This window comes from Filicampus tigris, chromosome 7 (genome assembly GCF_054856515.1).
Source record: "Filicampus tigris isolate MCC_2025a chromosome 7, RoL_Ftig_1.0, whole genome shotgun sequence".
NCBI classification, from domain to species: Eukaryota; Metazoa; Chordata; class Actinopteri; order Syngnathiformes; family Syngnathidae; genus Filicampus; species Filicampus tigris.
The window spans coordinates 4,217,778-4,237,521 of record NC_141223.1 but is presented as its reverse complement, the minus strand read 5'-3'; the positions used below and the strand labels follow the sequence as shown (position 1 = coordinate 4,237,521).

The 19,744-nt window shown below is 40.3% G+C and overlaps 2 protein-coding genes across 3 annotated transcripts in view; one reads left to right on the top strand and one right to left on the bottom strand.

Moving 5' to 3' along the window:
* Window positions 1-87: 87 nt before the first annotated feature.
* Window positions 88-6,438, bottom strand: LOC147144470 (lysosomal amino acid transporter 1 homolog). Its single transcript, XM_086036911.1, has 8 exons — window positions 6,074-6,438; window positions 5,785-6,000; window positions 5,223-5,352; window positions 4,852-4,939; window positions 3,968-4,077; window positions 2,685-2,786; window positions 1,929-2,114; window positions 88-1,725 (listed from the first exon to the last, which is right to left on the bottom strand). The coding sequence occupies exons 2-8, from the start codon at window positions 5,976-5,978 to the stop codon at window positions 1,609-1,611; spliced, it is 927 nt and encodes a 308-aa protein (XP_085893037.1). The 5' UTR covers window positions 5,979-6,000; window positions 6,074-6,438; the 3' UTR covers window positions 88-1,608.
* A 1,618-nt stretch (window positions 6,439-8,056) lies between these two features.
* The window catches only part of veph1 (ventricular zone expressed PH domain-containing 1), a 64,427-nt gene continuing 52,739 nt past the window's right edge, over window positions 8,057-19,744 (top strand). The window contains exons 1-3 of one of the 2 annotated variants that reach the window (XM_086035051.1): window positions 8,057-8,217; window positions 15,236-15,819; window positions 16,446-16,664. In XM_086035051.1, coding sequence (XP_085891177.1) covers window positions 15,682-15,819; window positions 16,446-16,664 — 357 coding nt within the window. In that variant the 5' untranslated portion in view covers window positions 8,057-8,217; window positions 15,236-15,681. Of the gene's footprint in view, window positions 8,218-14,111; window positions 14,210-15,235; window positions 15,820-16,445; window positions 16,665-19,744 lie in introns of those variants that run through there. The other variant, XM_086035052.1, reaches the window with a different exon arrangement.

Below are 19,744 nucleotides of genomic sequence, written 5' to 3'. Positions count from 1 at the left end.
CAACCACCCGCCTTAACAAAACTGCACATGACCTTATTTTGTTTGCTATGGTAAATTCACAAGAAGAAGCTAAAGCCAATATTTGAACAGGTGATTTTATTGCTTACAGTACACTGTGGGCAGTGTAAATCAAGTACACAAAACACTCAAGTGTGGCATTTGAACAATTTTTTTTTTATAAAAACATACAATACATATTTATGGAAATACTTGTCTTAGGTATTCAAAATAAATACAGAGTTAAAAATATATCATTGCTCTCATTGCATATACAAGCAAAGTATGAATATCATTGCTCAGGGTTACCACTGGTAACCATTGTTTTTACTGTGCACATAAAAAAAAAAAACAACTTGAATATATTGTCACTGTCCTGCGAAAAACATGTACGTCCAATTTTGGAATTAAATTTTTTTTTTCCCATTAATGTCATGTCTGTAAAGTGGGAACACCATTCACGTAAAAATAAGAAAATTGAATAAAGTTTTTTTCACAGGACAGTGACAATATGTGTTATTAATGCATTAAGTCTACATGTATTTCCCGTCCAATATAAAAGCCACACAATAGCTTCTATTAATATATTACCAATTACAATGTATGCACTAGTATTTAAAAGCACTAATAGGCCTATATCATTAGTATGTATTAATACGTTTTCATTATATTCCAGCCACCCTATTTAATGGCATTGCCTGTCAATTCCAATTTAAATAAAGGCCCTTCCTCGGACAGCAGACACAACTATTTTTCTTTGTGAAAAGATCAAATACAAAATATCCAAACTCTAATCTACTGTGTCCATCTTGGCAGCATGACCTCTAGTCAACTAGTGTTAAAGGAGTCAACGATACAACATACGTATAAAGGCATTCGGTCGCCGAAGCAACACTGTAAAAACAAACAAACAAAATAAATACAACAGGCACTTTGTTTTCAATTCAAATCCATCTGGCCATGGGCTTGTTCCCTAGCGTGCATCGTCATTAATTGCAAATATCGTAATATCGTTCAGGTGCCCATCAACCGCGACAAACGAGGGATTACTGTGGTACACTTCCCATGTTTGCAACAAAAATTAAGATAATTCAATTCTCCAAAAAGTTGATGCTGAAATACATTGAGGGCTGTGATTGGACAATTAAAGGGGTTTGTGGAGCCCCTGCTCACGCATCAAGTTTAAAATGAATCAATCAAGTAAATCTATTGTTACCTGCCTATTACTGAAAATGTGTCAGCGAGCGGCCAATTCTGAATTTAACGAATCGTTGTCACAGTTTCTCTGCCCACGTTTTGGCAGGCTGGGTGAAAATCCTGAGCCACTTTCAAAAGTTAAACTCTATTGAGAAATGACGAAGGTTTGTACAGTACTCAGACTTGTGCAAACAAGATAATAAAATTAATTCAAAGTTAAATCAAGCATTTAAAGTTGAACATATCCCCCTTTTTTTTTTTTAATCACAGTGTAACACACGACTGGATTGTACTGGTTACCCGGTCGAGAGTATCAAATCACATAAATGTGGGGGGCTACAAAGTCCAATCTAAAAGCCACAAAGTTATTTCAACAAAAATGCAGACAATCGGTGCTGGGGAAGCTCAGGTGTGCTACAGGACTGAAAGCTCCTCTTCCTCACACAGGAGAGGCTCCACTTCCAGTGCAACAAGTGTTGCGTATCGCTTGGCTGAGGTATTCTTCCTGTACAAAACAAACTGGATCGTTACCTGGTCACCCAAGTCAAGGTCCTTTGAGTAATACGCATTCGATGCGCTCAATTGATGAACAGACAACACGTTAACTCCACTCAGAGTTAATCATTCCGACGTCATGCTGTGTCAATGACTGTCTGACAGATGGAAGATGAGCTTAACGAGACTGGAACGTCAACACGTGACACGCACTTCAATTTGTGTGATTTTAAGGATACAAAGAAGTCTAGAACCAGGACTCCCTGACTGCCGATGAGCCAGGCCAGATGCTCGATGATGAAGTTCTGTTTCGAGTCTTTTAGTGTGGGAAGGACCATTATGACGCTCAGCCCATACGTCGCATTGCCCATCATGGCCAGCGCAAACAGAAGGTAGGAGGTGCCCTCGGTCGACTGCCTCTGGAACTACAACAGAAGTGGTTTAGGCAGACAGTCGGTTGAGACGCGGGTGGCCCGATATTTTTGTCCAAAAATATATATTTCAGTAAAGGGAACGCAAAAAAAAAAAAAAAAAAATACTGTATGCTAAAATGTTGAAACAGGATGCTAAACGATTGTATTTTCAGTCGGAGTGATGACACAATTCAGTGTTGTCGTAGCAATTAAAAAAATGTTTCACCAAACTCGATGACTTTTGAACCAAAACGATGACAGGAAAAAGCATCGTGTTCGAATTTACTCATTGAATGTTGTGGAGAAGCGCATGTCTCAAGGTTTTTTTTTCCTGGAAGTGCGCGATGACGACGATTGATGATTATTAACAGACGCGACACTTGAGCCAAGATGATTCTTTGGGACAACGTCACTATTGTCTTCCAGTGACTGGTTCTCATTTTGGACACAAATCTTACTCATAGGTCGCGTGTATAAATAAAAACGGCCGTCCTTGAGATTACAGCTGGGGAGAGTCGGCCATCCCAAGGTCTCTCATGGGAAACCTCCGTAGATTGCTGACGCCAAGAAAGTCTCGCTTACATTTTTGTACAGCTGTGGGAAGCGGGATGAGAGGTAGAAGACGGTGGCCAGGTATCCACATATATAGCCAGAAACCTCCAACGATTTAGATGAAGTTGGTCCCTGGGAAGAAACAGAAAAGGGGGGGGGATTCGTTTTACAAACCATTCCATCGATATTAGTTGACAAAAATCTGCATGACATTGCTGTCTAAAGAAAACTTTGCCAGTCCACTATGACAGGTTTGATGACGTTTAACTTGACGAGAGGTGCAACGATTAACTCGTTTGAAAAACAAATGACCATATCCTCGGAATTTCAGCCCCTCAAAAGTAAATATTCTAAGATTTCTGCAGACTGTTTATCTTTGTGTTTATAACCCATTCAGGACGCGAGCGCACAACCGCATTTCTACCACTTGAGCCTGGAACGCCGTTGCGCCTTTCTACCGTTATAGCCGGGACAGCGCATACGTCATTTTCTTTTTTTTCTTGTGGACTTTGAACCAGTGGAACCAGTCGAACGTGATACATGAATAAGATACTGTGTACGTTTGTAGACAATGACATCTTTGTCTTTGTAACAGAATAGAGGATGGGAATTACCACTCAATTTTTTTTAAACTAAAAATACCGGTAATGCTTCTTTTGCACTGACACTTTATTTTTCCATTAAAACAGTAAATAATAATAAACTCGGGCCTGTGTGAAAGCCACAGTTTTGGGGAGATGTTGAGCCAGGCCTTAATGGGTTAATCAAAATAACACTAACATCTGCTTTTACTTTGGAAGACAATGATTGTTTTTGCCTATTTTCTGACATGTGGAAGCCCAAACCAGTAGCTGACCCATCATCAATTTATTTTCGGGCATTTCTTGCACTGTCAATGTGAAATTATTTGCTGTTTTTTTAATAAACGGATGGAAAAGAGTTTTTAATACAATCAATCAATCGAATGAATAATCAGTTGCAGGTCTCCTTAGTAAGATTTGTATTCTCCCGCATGCGTCGTCAAATCGTGGAAATTAAACGATGGGCAATTAAACAAAGACTTTTGCGACAGATCTCAACATCTTTACTTTTGTTTAAGGACTAGCATAAACTAACAAAATGGTCAAGATAAAAAAATAATGGCAATCAATTTGTTAAATTGATTAATAAAGGGGCGAACAACCTCAGATTATGAATTTAGATTTTTTTTCCTATCTGATTATAAATATAAAGAGGTGTAACTACTAGGTCTCTATTAAAAGGGTTTTAGCGGACTGCAACAACGTTCAAGCATTTTCTGAACGTTGACCTACCAGAGATTCTTTGTTTTTTATATTGCCTATGATGAGTTTGGGTAAAACCAGCAGGAGAAGTGTTGCAGTGAGACACCACAGGAAGCACAGCCATTTCAACACAGGGCTCTCTACAACAAAGACACAGAAAAAAATGCAATGCAAATATCAGACAGGGAAAAACAGTCCGTTTTTGGAGCCCAGAGTTCAAAGCAAATATGGCGAAGCAGCATTTAGGTGTTATGCGGCACACAAATGGTGTAAGCTGCCAAAAGAAGTAAAGACAGCCCTAAGTGTGAATGCAAGTCCAGGTTAAAAACGATTCTTTTTTTTTCGACATGTCTATGATTGAAGTCTTGTAGAGCATTTTTTTAAATTCAGTTTTGAAAATCTTTTTCTTGCACTGCACATTCTTTTAGTAAATTTCGTAAGTTATGTTTTATTGTACCGGTACTTTATTTTAAATGTCCTCAGTACTTTTGTTTTTTAATGCTTTTAAATGTTGTACTTTTAATTATCGCTGGTGCCGGCTAAAAAAAAAAATGTCACAATTTGGTAAAGTTCATATTTTTTCACGAATCCGTAATATACCAATGGTAAGTCCGCATGCGTGGGTGTTATTTATACAAATTGTCGACCAAACTAAAGTGTTGAAAATGGCTTGCTCTATTTGACGATGCAATGTTAATGGTTGAACAAACTTTTTGGGGGTCTCCTGAAAAGTGATGATTTTCGAAGGTCACCAAGATTCCCAATGCCTGACGCTAGCATTATGTAAAGCACATTGAGTTAGTTACCTTGTGCATGAAATGATTTGCCTTGCCCTACATCCTTTCATTATTTCTTGTGGCCTTCCAATTGACTGCTTACCAGCTCAATTTCAAACAAAATATCAGCACACTTACTTCTCCTCGAGTAGTTCCTTATCTTGTAGTAAATAAATTGCGAGATGAGAATCAGGTCTGTAAAGATGTAGAAAATCACCGTGACCACCTGTGAACACAACGTAGGAAATCAAATTCAGTCAAGTATGGCGAGGGACAGGAACCGCTGACAACATGAAAGCCGACTGCAAATCATGCTCTACAAAATGGATGATGAAATGCGCTCATTCGGCAACGGAGGCAGCCACTCCACGTTGCTCGACGGCTGCCAAGCCACCCGGCTACCCGGCTTTCATTTGACGCCGCTTTCTGTGCCTACCATGGTGACAATTTGTGGATGGAAACAAAAAGAGGCTTAAAGTAGGTGTGCGCGCGCGTGTGTGTGTTTTCACCTGAATTGGCAACTGTCTGGTGAGGTAGCAGCCTGCAAAGCTGGTGACATCGCCACTGAAGAGGAAGATGAGGAAGCCAAAAGACATGGCCTCATCCACTTTACCATTCTGATAGGATTCATGGACCTGACTAAGAGGGACACAGGTTGATATGTAAACCAAGATAAGGCTGACATACTTTGGCATTATAGATATACGTAGTTAGATGATACTTACTTTTAAGCCTTAGCAATGTGGTTAGCCACAAGTATGATGCTCTCAAGGCACTTACGTTTGTTTGGCGAATCAGTTTTGAAGGTTTCATTGACTTGGTGACTTTTTTTTTTTTTTATGATTCAAATTTGGTGGGGTTGTTAACAACACTCTTCTCTGTGGTGCAGTTTTAATGTTCATTCATTCGTATTCTGCACCACTTATGCTCACTAGTGTTCAAACTGTGCAAAATGTCACAGTGGCTGATCATAATCATAGAGATAGATAGATAGATAGATAGATAGATAGATAGATAGATAGATAGATAGATAGATAGATAGATAGATAGATAGATAGATAGTATACTCACGGCAAAGTGGATAGCAGAAAGCAAATTATAGATACGAGTCCGATCACCACGCTGCTGTACTCCCACACGTTATCCACACACTCCTCCAGCAGGTAAAGGATCCACGGCGTCCCGTTCACACACACAAGTCTGTCCAGCGTCGGGGAGCTCCAGTTAGAATCCACACTCTTCCCGGGAAAACGTGCAGTTGCCATGATATGCTCTCAACCTGCCGTGCTTTGGCGACACAAACGTAATCCAAGATGCCAATTGCAAAAACATGAGAGAGTAAGTATGGAAGCTACCTCACCCTGATTTGTGCAGGTCTGCAGCTACTTGTCTGGGACACTTTACGGGTCCCGAGGAGACTACAGGGAAGGATCTTCCCTAAAAAGTACACTTTCAGCTCACTCATTGGGGCTAATTGTTTTAGGCTAATTCCATTTTAAGATCCGGTTGCCTTGACTTGTTTAGAAAATACTTTTCCAAGATGGAGAGAATCCCGTCCACCTGACCAAATGGACACGATGGAGACTACAGATTGTTTACACTCAATTAATAACATCCCCCACATACTCGCACGGGGTGTAACGAAAATTCGCCAATGTTGAACAAACAAGTAAATTGGTTGTCTCGTCTCAAAAATGAGCATTTCTGCTAGCTTTCATCATGGACACTATAATTTGTCAAGGTTGTTAACATGGCATATAAACATCCGGTTACATTTTCAGAATAAAGTGGCTGACCTAGAAATGTCCATTTATTTATTTATTTATTTATTTATTTATTTATTTATTTATTTATTTATTTATTATTGTCCTTATCACCTAAATCAATTTACTCGTGTTTATTATAAGATGCCATAATGCCTATTATAGGAAAAACTGTGTTCGGATAAGATTTATTTTACTAATTAGAAATACAATATTTTGTTGCCTTACTCATTTATTATCTAAGGTTTTCAGAAGATACCATTCTTATCTTAATAATTGGAAGTCAGAAACTGTCACTTATCGGATGCTCTAGTAGCAGTAGCGCTGGTAGAAACTGAAGGATACCTGGGGAAATACTGCCATCCACTGGTCTCGTGCATTAATGTTAAACCTAATAAATACAGTTGTACAGTATTTAATATTTTGTTAGTGTTGACAGTACACCGTGCTGTAGTAAAGGGATCTGTTTAAAGCCACCCACTTTTCAAGTGAACAAAAGTATTGAAACATATTGTACATTACTAAGATCAGGGGATGTCATTAATATTTGGGCATGTGAAGCCCTTTGACGTTGTTTTTCTGTGATTAAGGGCTATACATTTGACTTGACTTGATATTATTAAATTAACTTAACTACATCAAGCCTGCGACGTATTGACTTCACCAGAATGTTGCTTTCTTCATTCTGAATTTTCTGCTTTTCCAGGCCTTTACTGCAGCCTCTTTCAGACCTTGCTGGGCATCTCCTCTTTGGGAGGTAAAATGCAGGCTTTATTGGGTTATGGTCTCTTGATTGACTTTGGCAGTCTTAGACCTCCCACTTTTCCCCCTAATGAAGTAACTTTGTTGTGTAGTGTGTTTGGGTCATTATCTTATTGCATGATGAAGCTTCTCCCGACTAGTTTGGATGCATTTTTCTTTTAATTGAAAGACAAAATGGTTTTGTAGAATTGTGACTTAAGAATTAATTGACTATCATGAGTTAATGTAAAAAAAAGTTGCAGCATGTAAAATAAAAACCTAGTAGAATATCTCAAATTTATTTAAGGGTTAATTGGAGGCACTTTAAACGTTGGCAGGTGTGTGCAGAGTCACGTTTAACATGAGCAAATGTGACAGGTGAGGTGTACTAATTATAGGTCACATCAGTAAAGTTTTGAAATTATTTATATAAACGGCTCACCTGTTTTCACCTGGGAAAATGTCCGCTCCCTGATGGACAAAAATTGTTGTTTTTTACTGCTTAACTCATATTCCACAAACGCAATACTCTTAATCAGAATGCTTTGACTAGTGGGCCTGCTTAGAACATATTCTTGTAAAGAAAATGATTGGGTTGGCTTCCCATTTAATTCTGTATCGGACTTTTTCAGACCAATTCTGAAATGATATACAAATATGTCATTGGGATAGAATGAGTTGAGAGCAGAGTTCGTGTGATAAATGTCTGTGACTTTCAGGCGTCCTTGAAGGCATCATCCAAGCATGCCCGAACCCCCCCACCACCATTCCGTCCACCTGTTGCGGGCTTCACGATTTTTCACCACACGATGGCGCGCTTTTCAATCATAGCCGGTGGAGATGGAATGGGCTTCTCGGTGTGGGTAACTTGAAGCTTGTACGAAGGCTGGTCGGGATGGGGAAAAAAATGTGTCGTTATGTGTTGCTTTCTTTCTCGCCTGGGAGCCGCTGTGCTCATCTGAGCTGCTAATTCATCCACGGGCTGTGTGTTCTTCCACAGGTAAGCGACACGACGCTGTGGGGGGGTTCGGAAAGAGGGAATCAGGTTGTCATGTTGCTCAGCTTGCTGTCATTCGAGACGCCGTGGTACCGGTCCGAGCAAATGCGCGAACGTCGTCTACGTTCCTTGATTTCGGGAAAGTTGACGGCACACGGAGGCATTTGTCGGCCAAGGACAGCGATGTAGGATGCAATTTTAAGCAGTCATACAGTCAAGGGGCATTGAGAGTAACTTGTTATCAAAACGACTATATTCAGTTGGACTCCACCTGCTTTGCCTCCATCCAGTCGTCGCCTTAATCCAATGGAATGTGTTTTGAGTTGAGAGGCGAGTTCAGTCGCATTGCTCACACTCCACCTCCCCCCCCCCCCCACCCTTAATGAAGAGGTCCTACTGTGTGAAAGCAGAAAATAACCGAGGGGTACTATTTTCAAGGTCAAAGACTTGTGAGATTATGGAACTATCTCTTTCTTGACCTTTAAACTTTCCTCTATTGAATGACCACTCCAATGCCATGCATGTTCTGTAAATCCCTCTTGAGCCTCAACATGCAGCTTGAAGCAAATTCCTTCATTGACTTGTTCACGTGCACACACCAGTCACTTTATTAGCTATGTAATATAACTCGAATGGCAGATTTCTCTATATTATCAGGTTCAGAAGCCCAACTCTGATTTAATGTATACTGTACTGTATCTCCGATTTTGTTTAAATTGTCATCCGCTAGGCATTGTTTACATTCATGGAACAACTCGCAGATGCCCAAATTGCATGAAGCAACTCCAACAGTGTCTCCTGTTGTCTTTTTTGTAGGTCTTGGACTGTTACTTATGCACCTATTGCATGTCATTTCACACCATCGTTACATTGTAACAATATATATATTTTTTTTACTACTTGCACTACACACACTCCCGTTCTGTAGGTGGTTTTAATAGTATTAACAGTTTGGTATCTGCCGAACAAATAAAAGCGAAGAAGACATGGTTGCCATCATTAATTGGATTGGAATTTCCACTCCACAATAATACATATTCATGAATATGCACCTTTAGAAGAACCCACCCTAAAATTACATTTAAAAGAATTTGGTTAAGTAGTTTTTGCATAATTCCACTAACACACACGCAGTCACACATATACAAACACACGCACCCTAATCTCAAATATTTGAAACAAATCTAACTAAGACACCACCTGCACTGCTGCACCACTCGCCTATAATCGCAGTAATAGCATAACTCTCCTTTTTGTCAATCAGAATTAAGCATGATCTTTTATATTCTTTTTCGATGTAGCCCTTGGATTGGGTCTCATTAGAATTAATAAGTGTTCATAATGTTGTGGTCAATGAGTGTCAACAACCTTTCTACAATTTATAACTGATCTGAGTTTAATACAATTTTGCATATTTGTACACTTAATTTGTATTTTTTTTGACCCATTACCAGAAACTCGGCATGTAAACATAGCCTAGCTCTTCTGACTACCTTCAGTCATTTTGCTATAACACTCATCATTTTGACCCTGAAGCTTTACAGTACTCCAACCAAGTTTGAGCTGGACTGCATCACAGTTTGTGCATTCAGGAAAAAGTATCTACATGCATTATGTAAATGTTGCCGATCTTAGAAACGCATCAAAAATATATTGCGAGTACTTGAAAAGAGCTTTAATTGAATCTGTTCACAGTTTGACGAAATGTGAACATGCTTATGTTGCGCTCCACAGTGCAAGACTGTGAGTTTTGGCTGTGAAAGTAAGCAGGGCCTTCATGAATAATGAATGCTCGGGGAAAATGCATGCGAATGTGAGTCGCTGTTCCGCCACAGCTTTCCCTTTCTACTGTGGAAATCCTCTCAACGGGAAGAGCGCGAGGAGAAAACTCCATTCCCGCGCTTTGATTCTGGTACGAGCCCATTTGAAATTCATTTGGGTGATTGAATTGAGCCCAGTGGCCCATTAAAGGCAAGATATCAAACAATATATGATGACAATGGAGCTGGAGGCCGTATACTGTATATCGTGCGTAGAGCAAGTCAGGTGACTTACCGGTAAATCCATTAGAGATGATTAGGCTCTCTGTTATAGCAGGCAGGTAAGCACTTAAAAATAGAAGTGCGGCTAATGAAACTTGACTTTTTTTTGGATTAGTAATGTTTATTAAGTGTCAAGGATGAAATGATGGAAGATGTTCTCCGTGCAGTCCCAAGGACCAAGGGGACATTTTCCGGGACGGCCGTCTTTACACTGTGTTCCAAATGATTGTGGATACATAGTGAAATAAACATTTGGGTTTTAGTTATTCTTGGGACGTAATTGCATTTGTTGTTTGCCCTGTCCCTTTAGCGCACTGATATCAGTCTCAGACTCTGTTAGAATTATTTTCTGGGGTTAGCCCAATTAAAGGACAATCAGCCCAGGAGGTTCTTCCGCATTATTAAGCCGTTCACAGTTTTCATAATGGGAGGGAAAAGAAGGCTCTTTTTGCTGTGTGAGAAAGTCGAAAAAGAACGACTACTGTGAAGAAATCTTAGAGGACGTTATGGGATGTAACAAGATCCAAACATTACGATACAACATTATCACAATATGAACCTCACGGTACGTCAGCGGCCTGGGTACCCGTCCGTCATTCGTCAGCCCGTCATTTTTTCAAGCCGAACCGCCTTGTAATCGTCAGTTGGTCAGTCCATAAGTTAGTCGGTCGGTCCATCAGTCAGTACACCCCCCCCGCCCCCACCTAACAAAAAACCCGTCAGCAAAACGGGTCCGTCGCTACTTGACCCGGTTACTGCCATATACTCTGACGGAAATCCACTTCAGTTAGCGCTTAGTCAGTCATTTTTATAAAATGTCCTCTCATTCGTCAATCGTTAGCAAAACGGGCATCCATCAGCGACGGACTCGCGGACGGAGCGGCTCATCAGTCTGACGGAATGCCCACCTCTGAAAGCAGTTATGTGAAACTGCTCTGCTCTTGTCTGTAGTGTCCCAGGAACCTCACAAAAAAAAAAACAAGCACCAGCCAAAGGCTTGCAGAAAATGCATAAAGCGATATTTCAGCACCCCTTAGCAAAACTCAAATGTGCTCAGTAACACATGAAGAATCATTTTCAAACGTTCAATAAAGTGTATTGTGGATGGATTGGATCGGATGGTCGAATTGGATGAAGTTCTGGATAGTTGATACCGTGTCCCAACTATGACATCAGCAAGGATGTGGAGGAGTAATGGGGTGCCTGAAAATGTCAAAATGATCCCTGCAAAATATGTTTCTAACTGACAATGCCACGGTGTAAAAAGAAGAAGCAAAGAACTGAGGACAGATGGATGACAGACTCCAAACAATAACTTTTAGTTGCTGCTCAGTCACAATAAAGTCAAGGCCGTAAGGGTACTAATTGTCCGACTGTTAGAATAGGTCTTTATTTTGGCTTAGGGAGAGAAAGACAACTATTCACCAATTGACTTGCCTTTTGCTCAGTCTCGTTTTAATGAAGCTATTTTCTGCAGCTCTTGGAGGCGTATAATTCACAATTGTTCGCAGCGGAAATTGAGAACATAAATAATGGAGAACTTTCCCTTTTGTCCCAAGTTTACACACAGACACACCGCTATGGAGGAGTCTTTAAGGCAGACTTTTTGTGACTTGTTCCCTTGGTATCTATTCTTGTAATCCATTGCATCAGTCACAGCTCAGTTTTAGCGCCAGCCCCTGGACGTATATTATTCGCCTTACAGTATGTATTATGAAAAGCGTGTTCAGGATGTCACAGGACAAATGATGTATGTTGTGATTATAAAGGTCCTAAACATGCACGTTTGTGTGTTTATCTGCCTCGATTTGTCAGTTCTGGTGCACCTTTACGGTGTCATGAGAGAATTTCTGCAGGTAAATGAGTCAATTCAGCAAAACTTTATTTCAACGAACTGAGTGTCATTCTAGTCCAAATATGCGAGCGGCAAAGGAAGTGGCTCTTTTAACAGATTTGCTTTTTTATTAACCAAGACTGGTTGCATATTTCCCTGCTTGGCTAACAACAAGTGCTATAATGGTTGACTTCAGGTGACCATACTCCAGCATGTACAGTTTGCCAGTGTGCAACAATGTGCCATATTCATCCATCCATCCATTCCCTGGACCGCTTCTCCTCATAAGGGTCAAAGGGCGTCCCTGAGCCTATCCCAGTTGACTTTGGGCGAGAAACCGTGTACACCCCGACCTCGTATTTTTGTATGCGTGGGAGCCGTCTCACAGCCAATGCAGGTGCACGTCACGCAGTCGGACGGGGCTGAATGAACAGTGAGACGTGCAGACACGGGGGTGGTGGAGGGAGGGAGGGAGGGAGGGAGGGGTCCGTCTTATAGGTGGTACAAAAGAGCCAGTGTTCTCCGTTTCGCAGTGCGCTGAGTGAAGGCAGTAGGGAAGCCAGTGGGGCCAACATGAATAGAAAGAGAGCAGAGACCCCTTAAGTCGAATTGTCCTCACGTAGCCCCTCACTCTCACAGGGCCCCCCCTCCCCCCAGCATGCGCCACCCATCACACTCACCCCTCACCTAGTGCCCCCATTCGTCGCTCAACAGTTTAACATTCATTTGAGCGAAATATTTTGTTTGCATATAGCTCCAATGCTGAAACATGACCCACTGTAACTTAAAATTTTTTTTTTTTTTTTAAATAAATAAATAAATAAAACCTATCTTGATCAAGCTATGTGTGAACTCCTAAAGTATCAAAAGGTGATTGTCCGATTGGGATTTGTGTGTGTTTAAAGGTTGCATTCCTGCGCTCGCTCAGCTGGAGCCGGGTGATTAGTAGCTTCAGAGCAGATAGTTTAAATAGTTTTAAAACGGACATTCTTGCAGGCGTCACACAGTCGTTTATTACTGAAGTCGCGGGTGAATGCGCACTCGCTGCGCCTCTTCATTGGGAACACTTGCACACTATAATGAGATCTCGTCCTTGTGTTATATTATACAATAATATTTTCTCATATTTTGGTATGATGTAATGTAGAGTGCGCCGCAGAAAACGATACAACTTCAAGAACAATATTTATATTGAATGACTGAAATAAAAATATAGCCATGACCCCAATGAAGACAAGCAGGATAGAAAATGGATGGGTGAAAAAAATACTGTATATGCAAATATAATATACATAATGCACATTAAAATACTTTAAAAGAGAAAGTCAACCCCCAAAAATTATTTGCAAGAATATGCTCTAGTTGAAACACGGCATTCTGATTAATTTTGCGTTTGTGGAATATAAATTAAGCAGCAAAATGCACTCGTTTTCAGCCATCTGTGATGGCGGCCATTTTGTCTTCTGTCGACTAAAAATTACATCACGACTGCTCACAACGACCAATCATGGCTGACCTGTTCTCTGAATCTGAGACGCGATTGGTCCTCGTGAGCATTTGTGATGTAATTTTCAGTCGACAGAAGACAAAATGGCCGCCACCACAGATGGCTAAAAATGAGTGGATTAACATTTATTCCACTACTGCAATATTTATCAGAATGCCTTGTTTCAACTAGTGGGCTTGCATAGAACATATTCTTGAAAAAAATATGTTTGCGTTGACTTGCACTTTAAGCACAAAAATCCACCCGTTTTTAACCATATCACGGGGCGGCCATTTTGTCACTTCTGTCAACTGAAAATGACATCACAGTTGCTCAGGCCTCAGGTAACGACCAATCACGGTTCCGCTTCAGAAAACAGGTGAGCTGTGATTGGTCATGAGCAACTGTGATGTCATTTACAGTCGGTTTCACAGAACTAAATACACCAAACACGCAGACTATATTGCAGTTCCGATAAGCCACGTGTCTTTTAGTGATAGATAGATCCCTCTTGCATCTGTTTTCATGACTTTTTCAGTATCACTGGCCTGACGCACCAGCAAGGATGCCTGATGAGTACCCAGGAAACATGGGCAGCTTTCCACATCCAATTCCAACAGCAAGCTATCCAAAGTACTCTTCTTTCTGCCTTTCTTTGTTCTAGTTTGGTCTTTCGCCAGTTTGACAAGATGAAGAGTTAAGAGATGATTTGGCCTGTAGAGGGAAACAAGTGCAGATTGCTGGCTGTGACACAGATACATACTGTATGCTTATAGCTGCGGAGTTGCGCTCAAAGCGAACGAATTCACGATCGCAAACAACAGACTCACTGAGTAGCCTTCTTTTAAGAAAGACTTCAAGTGTGTGAGAGCGCGTTTCCTTCCCTACATCACAAAATGTAGTCTGTTTGGTACCACACTAAGGAAATGGTGCTTCAATTGGCCTGTTATTGGTTGCAAGTAAATTATGCAACGACCCTCAGCCCTCACACATTTCCTCGGCAGTTGGATCAGGTTAGAACTTATTAAATGTGGGTGCTTGTTTTCGTTATTTAACATTTAACATCTTGACAAATGCAGACATGCACAGTGTCATACTCGCGGTTCGGCATCTGCTGATTTGTTTTTCCCAATATTTAAAATATATATAATATTTTTTTTTTAAATTATAATATATATATATGTATGTATATGTATATATATATGCATATATATATATATATATATATATATATATATATATATATATATATATATATATATATATAATTAAAAAAAAAAAAATATATATATATATATATATATATATAGATAGATATAGATATAGATATAGATATATAGATATAGATGGGTACTATTTTTGACGGATGACGGACGGGTACCCACGCTGCAGACGGATAACGAATAACGGACGGTCCATTTTTAGTCAAATGCCCACCTCTGCTGTATAGTAAACATGTACTTTTAGGCATGTTATTTGATTTTGTTGACATTCAAAACATAGCATTCTTCTGCTTATCATTGAAGTGAGTGACCTAGTTTGTCTTATTATAGCCTGCTGTGTTTTTATGCAAATGAATGCCTACAAGAAAAGGTGCAAACTTAACGTCTCAGCGTGTGCAGCTAGTGATTGATTCTTCTTCTTCCCTCTCTCTATCAGGACTCTGTTGTGACAGGACTACGTTCAATGGAATATGCTTCGTCTCCATGGTAACAGGCCACATGCAGACCCAGAAAAACGTTGGGCCAAGTTGATCCTTTTTCCAACATACCTGATCCTGGACACAGGGGATGAAAATTGGAATAGAAACAACTAAATAACAAAATAGTGGTTTCCGCTAGCCCAAATAATGCCCAAAAAAACAATTGTGATTTTTCAAGGTCACTCTACTTTATTGTCTTCTCTCTTGGGATCATGCTGTGGAACTGTTTAAATGGTCCCCCTGAAACCAAGAGTTAAAAAAAGCGGCATACGTATTGGAATTTCATCGGATTTGAGTCATCTCTCAACCATTATGTTGGGGATATACTCATTCCATATTAAGGGATTTTAAAATTTTGCCGACCAACGGGTCGTAAAGGAATTCTCTACAAGGACCAGCAAGGATGCACCAGCTCTTCGGTCAGGTGCTGGGCCAGAGGGATTTGTCCAGAGCGGGCGATCTGTTTTCTCTGGAGGATGCTGCGATCGAAGACTGCTTGTCGCAGGCTCTGGACCAGATCAAGTCCATCTCCTGCTCACCGGTTAGTAAGCATGACAAATTTGTATTAAATGGACACTGAACAGACCACTACAATTCACCAATTTTAATTGAGTCTAAACGTCTGACCATATGAATATGAGCAACATTTTTCAACCAATTTTTTTTAACCCCTTTAAAGAGGAAGTCGACGCAAAATATTTCTTTGCAAGAATATGCTCCACTAGTAATGTTCGACTAATAGGCCCACTAGTCGAAACCTGTTATTCCGATTAATATTGCGTTTGTGGAATATGGGTTAAGCAGCAAAATACACTCCTTTTTCGTCATCTCAGGCTGCAGCCATTTTGTCACTTGCTCTGAATTGAAAATGACATCACAGTCGCTCGGGTAACGACCAACTGACGACGGCAACCGTGCGCAACTGTGATGTCATTTTCAGTCGACAGAAGTGGATAAAATGGCCGCCCGCTGAGATGTCTCGAAACGGGTGGATTTTGCGGCATAACTCATATTCCACAAGCACACTATTCATCAGAATGCCGCGTTTTGACTAGCGGAGGCAAATTATTGCCACGAAAAATTGGGGGTTGACTTCCACTTTAATTTGTATTTCTGTCGCCAAGGTCCACCGTCATTTAAACGCAGTCGGTGTCTCACTCATCTCAGGATTATTTGACCAACGACAACGACCAGGCAGTGGTAGAGATTTGCATCACGCGCATCACCACCGCCATCAGGGAGACGAGCTCCATCGAGAGGCACAGCACGGCCCTGGTAGGGCTGTGGGAGTCATGTCTGGAACACAACCTCACGCCTCAAGGTGACAGCACCGAGGACACGCCGCACACCAAGATAGCCTCCGACATTACCAGCTGCATCCTGCAGGTACACACACACACACGCACACACAGTAAATCACACGGCTAAACAGTCATGCACCTGCACGCTTAATGCGATGCCTTCTCCGAAGCAAGTTTAGCGTGTTCTTGCTGACGTTTCAAAATGATATGCTGATACTTCATCAGTAATTATCTGAAATTAATCATGCGTCAGACATTGCTCCTTAGGTACGCTACTTACCAGGAAAACTGCTGTAGTGACTCTGTTTAATGTGGTGCTCAAAATGAGATTTCTTTCAACTGCATTGCTTTAAATAATACAAACAAAGGCATTTATATATTTATATTTCCATTGTAAAACTTCACAGCTGATATATTTTAAATAATTTAGCGCGGTGGCGCCTGGTGGAGTTTTCTTTTGAAAAATGAATACAAATGTATTGAAGAATATTTTATTTTACTTTATTTGAAAAAATATCTGAAAATGTGCAAATCTTTTCGGCGCATCTCCACGTGACCTTGAAGAGAAAAGTGGTGCAGAAAATTGGTGGGTGGTTGAAGAAATTACCCAAAGAGAATGAAACATTGAAAAACATTTTTTTTTTAAAAGAGCGCCATCTTGTGGGGCATACCTAAGTAGAGTTACCACCGGCCATGTACATTCCCACACCAGATCTAAACTAGTACATGATGTAATTTTATGCAGATTCTCTCTCCTCTGTTCTTCCTCCCCATATTCACTGTGGGAACAGGAATGTGCTTGATACTCTTGTAATGAGGCGATGTCTTAAGGACTCTCACACACAGATACACGCAGGCGCACGCACGCACGCACATTTGACAGCAGCTCTCGGTTTTGTTGCCCAAAGTGCCAACAGTCGTCAAGGGATCTCTTCAGCTTCAGCTGCTCTTTCATTTTTCTTTACCCTCTGACCATCTGTCTCTTCTTTTTTGTCCTTCTGTTCTCACTTTGACTTCCTGTCGTTTGATCCACAGACGCTCCAACGGCCCTCTCTAGTCCACTGAGAGGCACCTAACGTTCAGTCAGGCAATAATAGCACAGCAGGTTGCAACATGCGCATCACACTGATGCGCGCGCGCGCGAGCGCACACAATAACAGTAATAGGTTTCACCCTCCATATACTGTACTTGCACTTAAGTGCTGTGTGATCTACTGCGTCGTTGTCAGCAGTGTCTGACCTCCGGAATGAAGCTACTAGGTGAAAGTTAATTGAAAACACACCATGTGTTCCATGTTTCACCGGATGTAGTAACACTCTTTGTAATATATTATATGGTACCGTTTCGATGCGTACGAAATGTAAGCTTTGTGCGTGAGATTTTGATTTTATTTTTACAAATCTAGAGTGCATACCTTCACCACATTAGTGTGGGTGCGCTTGAGCCTGTCCCGGCGGGCGAGAGGCGGGGTACACCCTGGACTGGTTGTCAGCCAATCACAGCATTTCTGTGGTGCAGAATACATGTGTACATTAAAGCAAAAGGAGAAAGATATTTTGATATGTAATAATTCTATTTTGTATTCAGAATAATTTACACTACCAGTCCAGTGGGGCAGCAGTGGCTCATCTGTAAGGACTTGCACCCTGCATGAGAGATCTGCTTCTGTGTGTGGTGTTCAACATTAAGTACACTTGGAAGTGTAGTTTGCTCTTGTGGGATTATAATGAGTAAAATGAAATACATTTATTACAAAAACAAAACGTTTGGACACAGTTTTTCATTCGCCAGTACAGTGTGTCTAAATTTTTGACTGGTAATGTAAGTCAATGTAATCTGATTTTAAAGATCAAATATATATATATATTTTTTTTTTCCTCAAATTTTAAGCACTGTTTCATTGTTTAAACTATGCATACTGTTATGGTGGTCTTGCATTAATATTGAATATAATTTAGGAATAAAATCTATGCCTGGTGTTTGATGAGGTTTAGTCTGTTACTGTACTAATTATTATGGTCATTACCAGAGCTGGGCATTTTACTCCAAAAAAAAGTGTAAAAAAAAAAAGTATATACTATAGGCCGTTCTGCCTCTAATTTTGAACAGCCGTGCGTCGGCGATTCTGACTAAACTTTCACTACTTGGATGAGTTTGATGTGGAAGAACTATTTCAAGACCTCAAGCCCATCGCATACCATTGGGATGAACTAACACAGAGATGTTGAATCTGGCCCTCTCCCAGATCTGAATAACTGGATGAAATTAATGCATTAATGACAAAATAGCAGAAATGTCCCTTTGCTGTCAAAACCAACTCATGAACTCATACCATCGCCATATCCGTTTCGCCAGTTGAGGGCGCTAGTACATCTCTAACCACCTGCTGCTTGCTTTTGTCGGAATTGGGGGTGGTCGTTCTACAACTCTTTTCCCTTTCTTATACCCTTTCTATATTTATTTTATGATTACACTTTTCCTCAGATTCCTTGCTGTATTTAATGCTATACTTTAGTATCAAACAGACATTACTCACAAAAGATGATGTAAACGACAATGCAGTACCATTGATAGCTGAAGAGAGTACATAGTTATTTCGTTTACATCTGGTGATGTTTGTTTCACTGACATGGGCTTGTTTTTAACTATGAATATGTTTATAACAAGAATTCTTTTTTTTTAAATTGCTATTAATAGTAGTAGTAGTGTTTTTTGTTCTACTATATAGTAAAAGTTATTCTTCCAAATGTGTTCCTATTTAGCCCTAGTCCACACATTGATAATGTCATTAGAAAAGTGTCAAAATATTAACTCTCTATGCTTATTCGCTTTTGGAATTATTATTATGATTTACTACTGAAGGATTTCACAGCACATATTTTCACATTTGCAAAAATTGCACGCACATGCATTTAAATTTAGCTATTCTCTGCCATAGTCTTCGACATCAGAATCCAAATCAACTTTACTGGCCAAGTATGTAAACACACGCAAGGCATTTGAGCCACACGAGTATTAAAGCAACAAGCAACTATAATAAAAAGGACACACGCAAAGTAGAACACATGCAGTCGATAAGTAACGTAATCATACCATTAGCGTGGTGGTGCTGAACAATGCCAGCTGTGCAAATGATACAAAGTGTCAACAAGCAACATCAAGTA

Bases quoted from the DNA above. Each gene is read 5' to 3' on its own strand.
- LOC147144470 (XM_086036911.1), bottom strand. From the start codon at position 5,978: ATGGCAACTGCACGTTTTCCCGGGAAGAGTGTGGATTCTAACTGGAGC. The intron at 4,940-5,222 runs GTGAAAACACAC...TTGTGTTCACAG, and splicing joins CCAGACAGTTGCCAATTCAG to GTGGTCACGGTGATTTTCTA. The intron at 4,078-4,851 runs GTAAGTGTGCTG...TCTTTGTTGTAG, and splicing joins AAGGAACTACTCGAGGAGAA to AGAGCCCTGTGTTGAAATGG.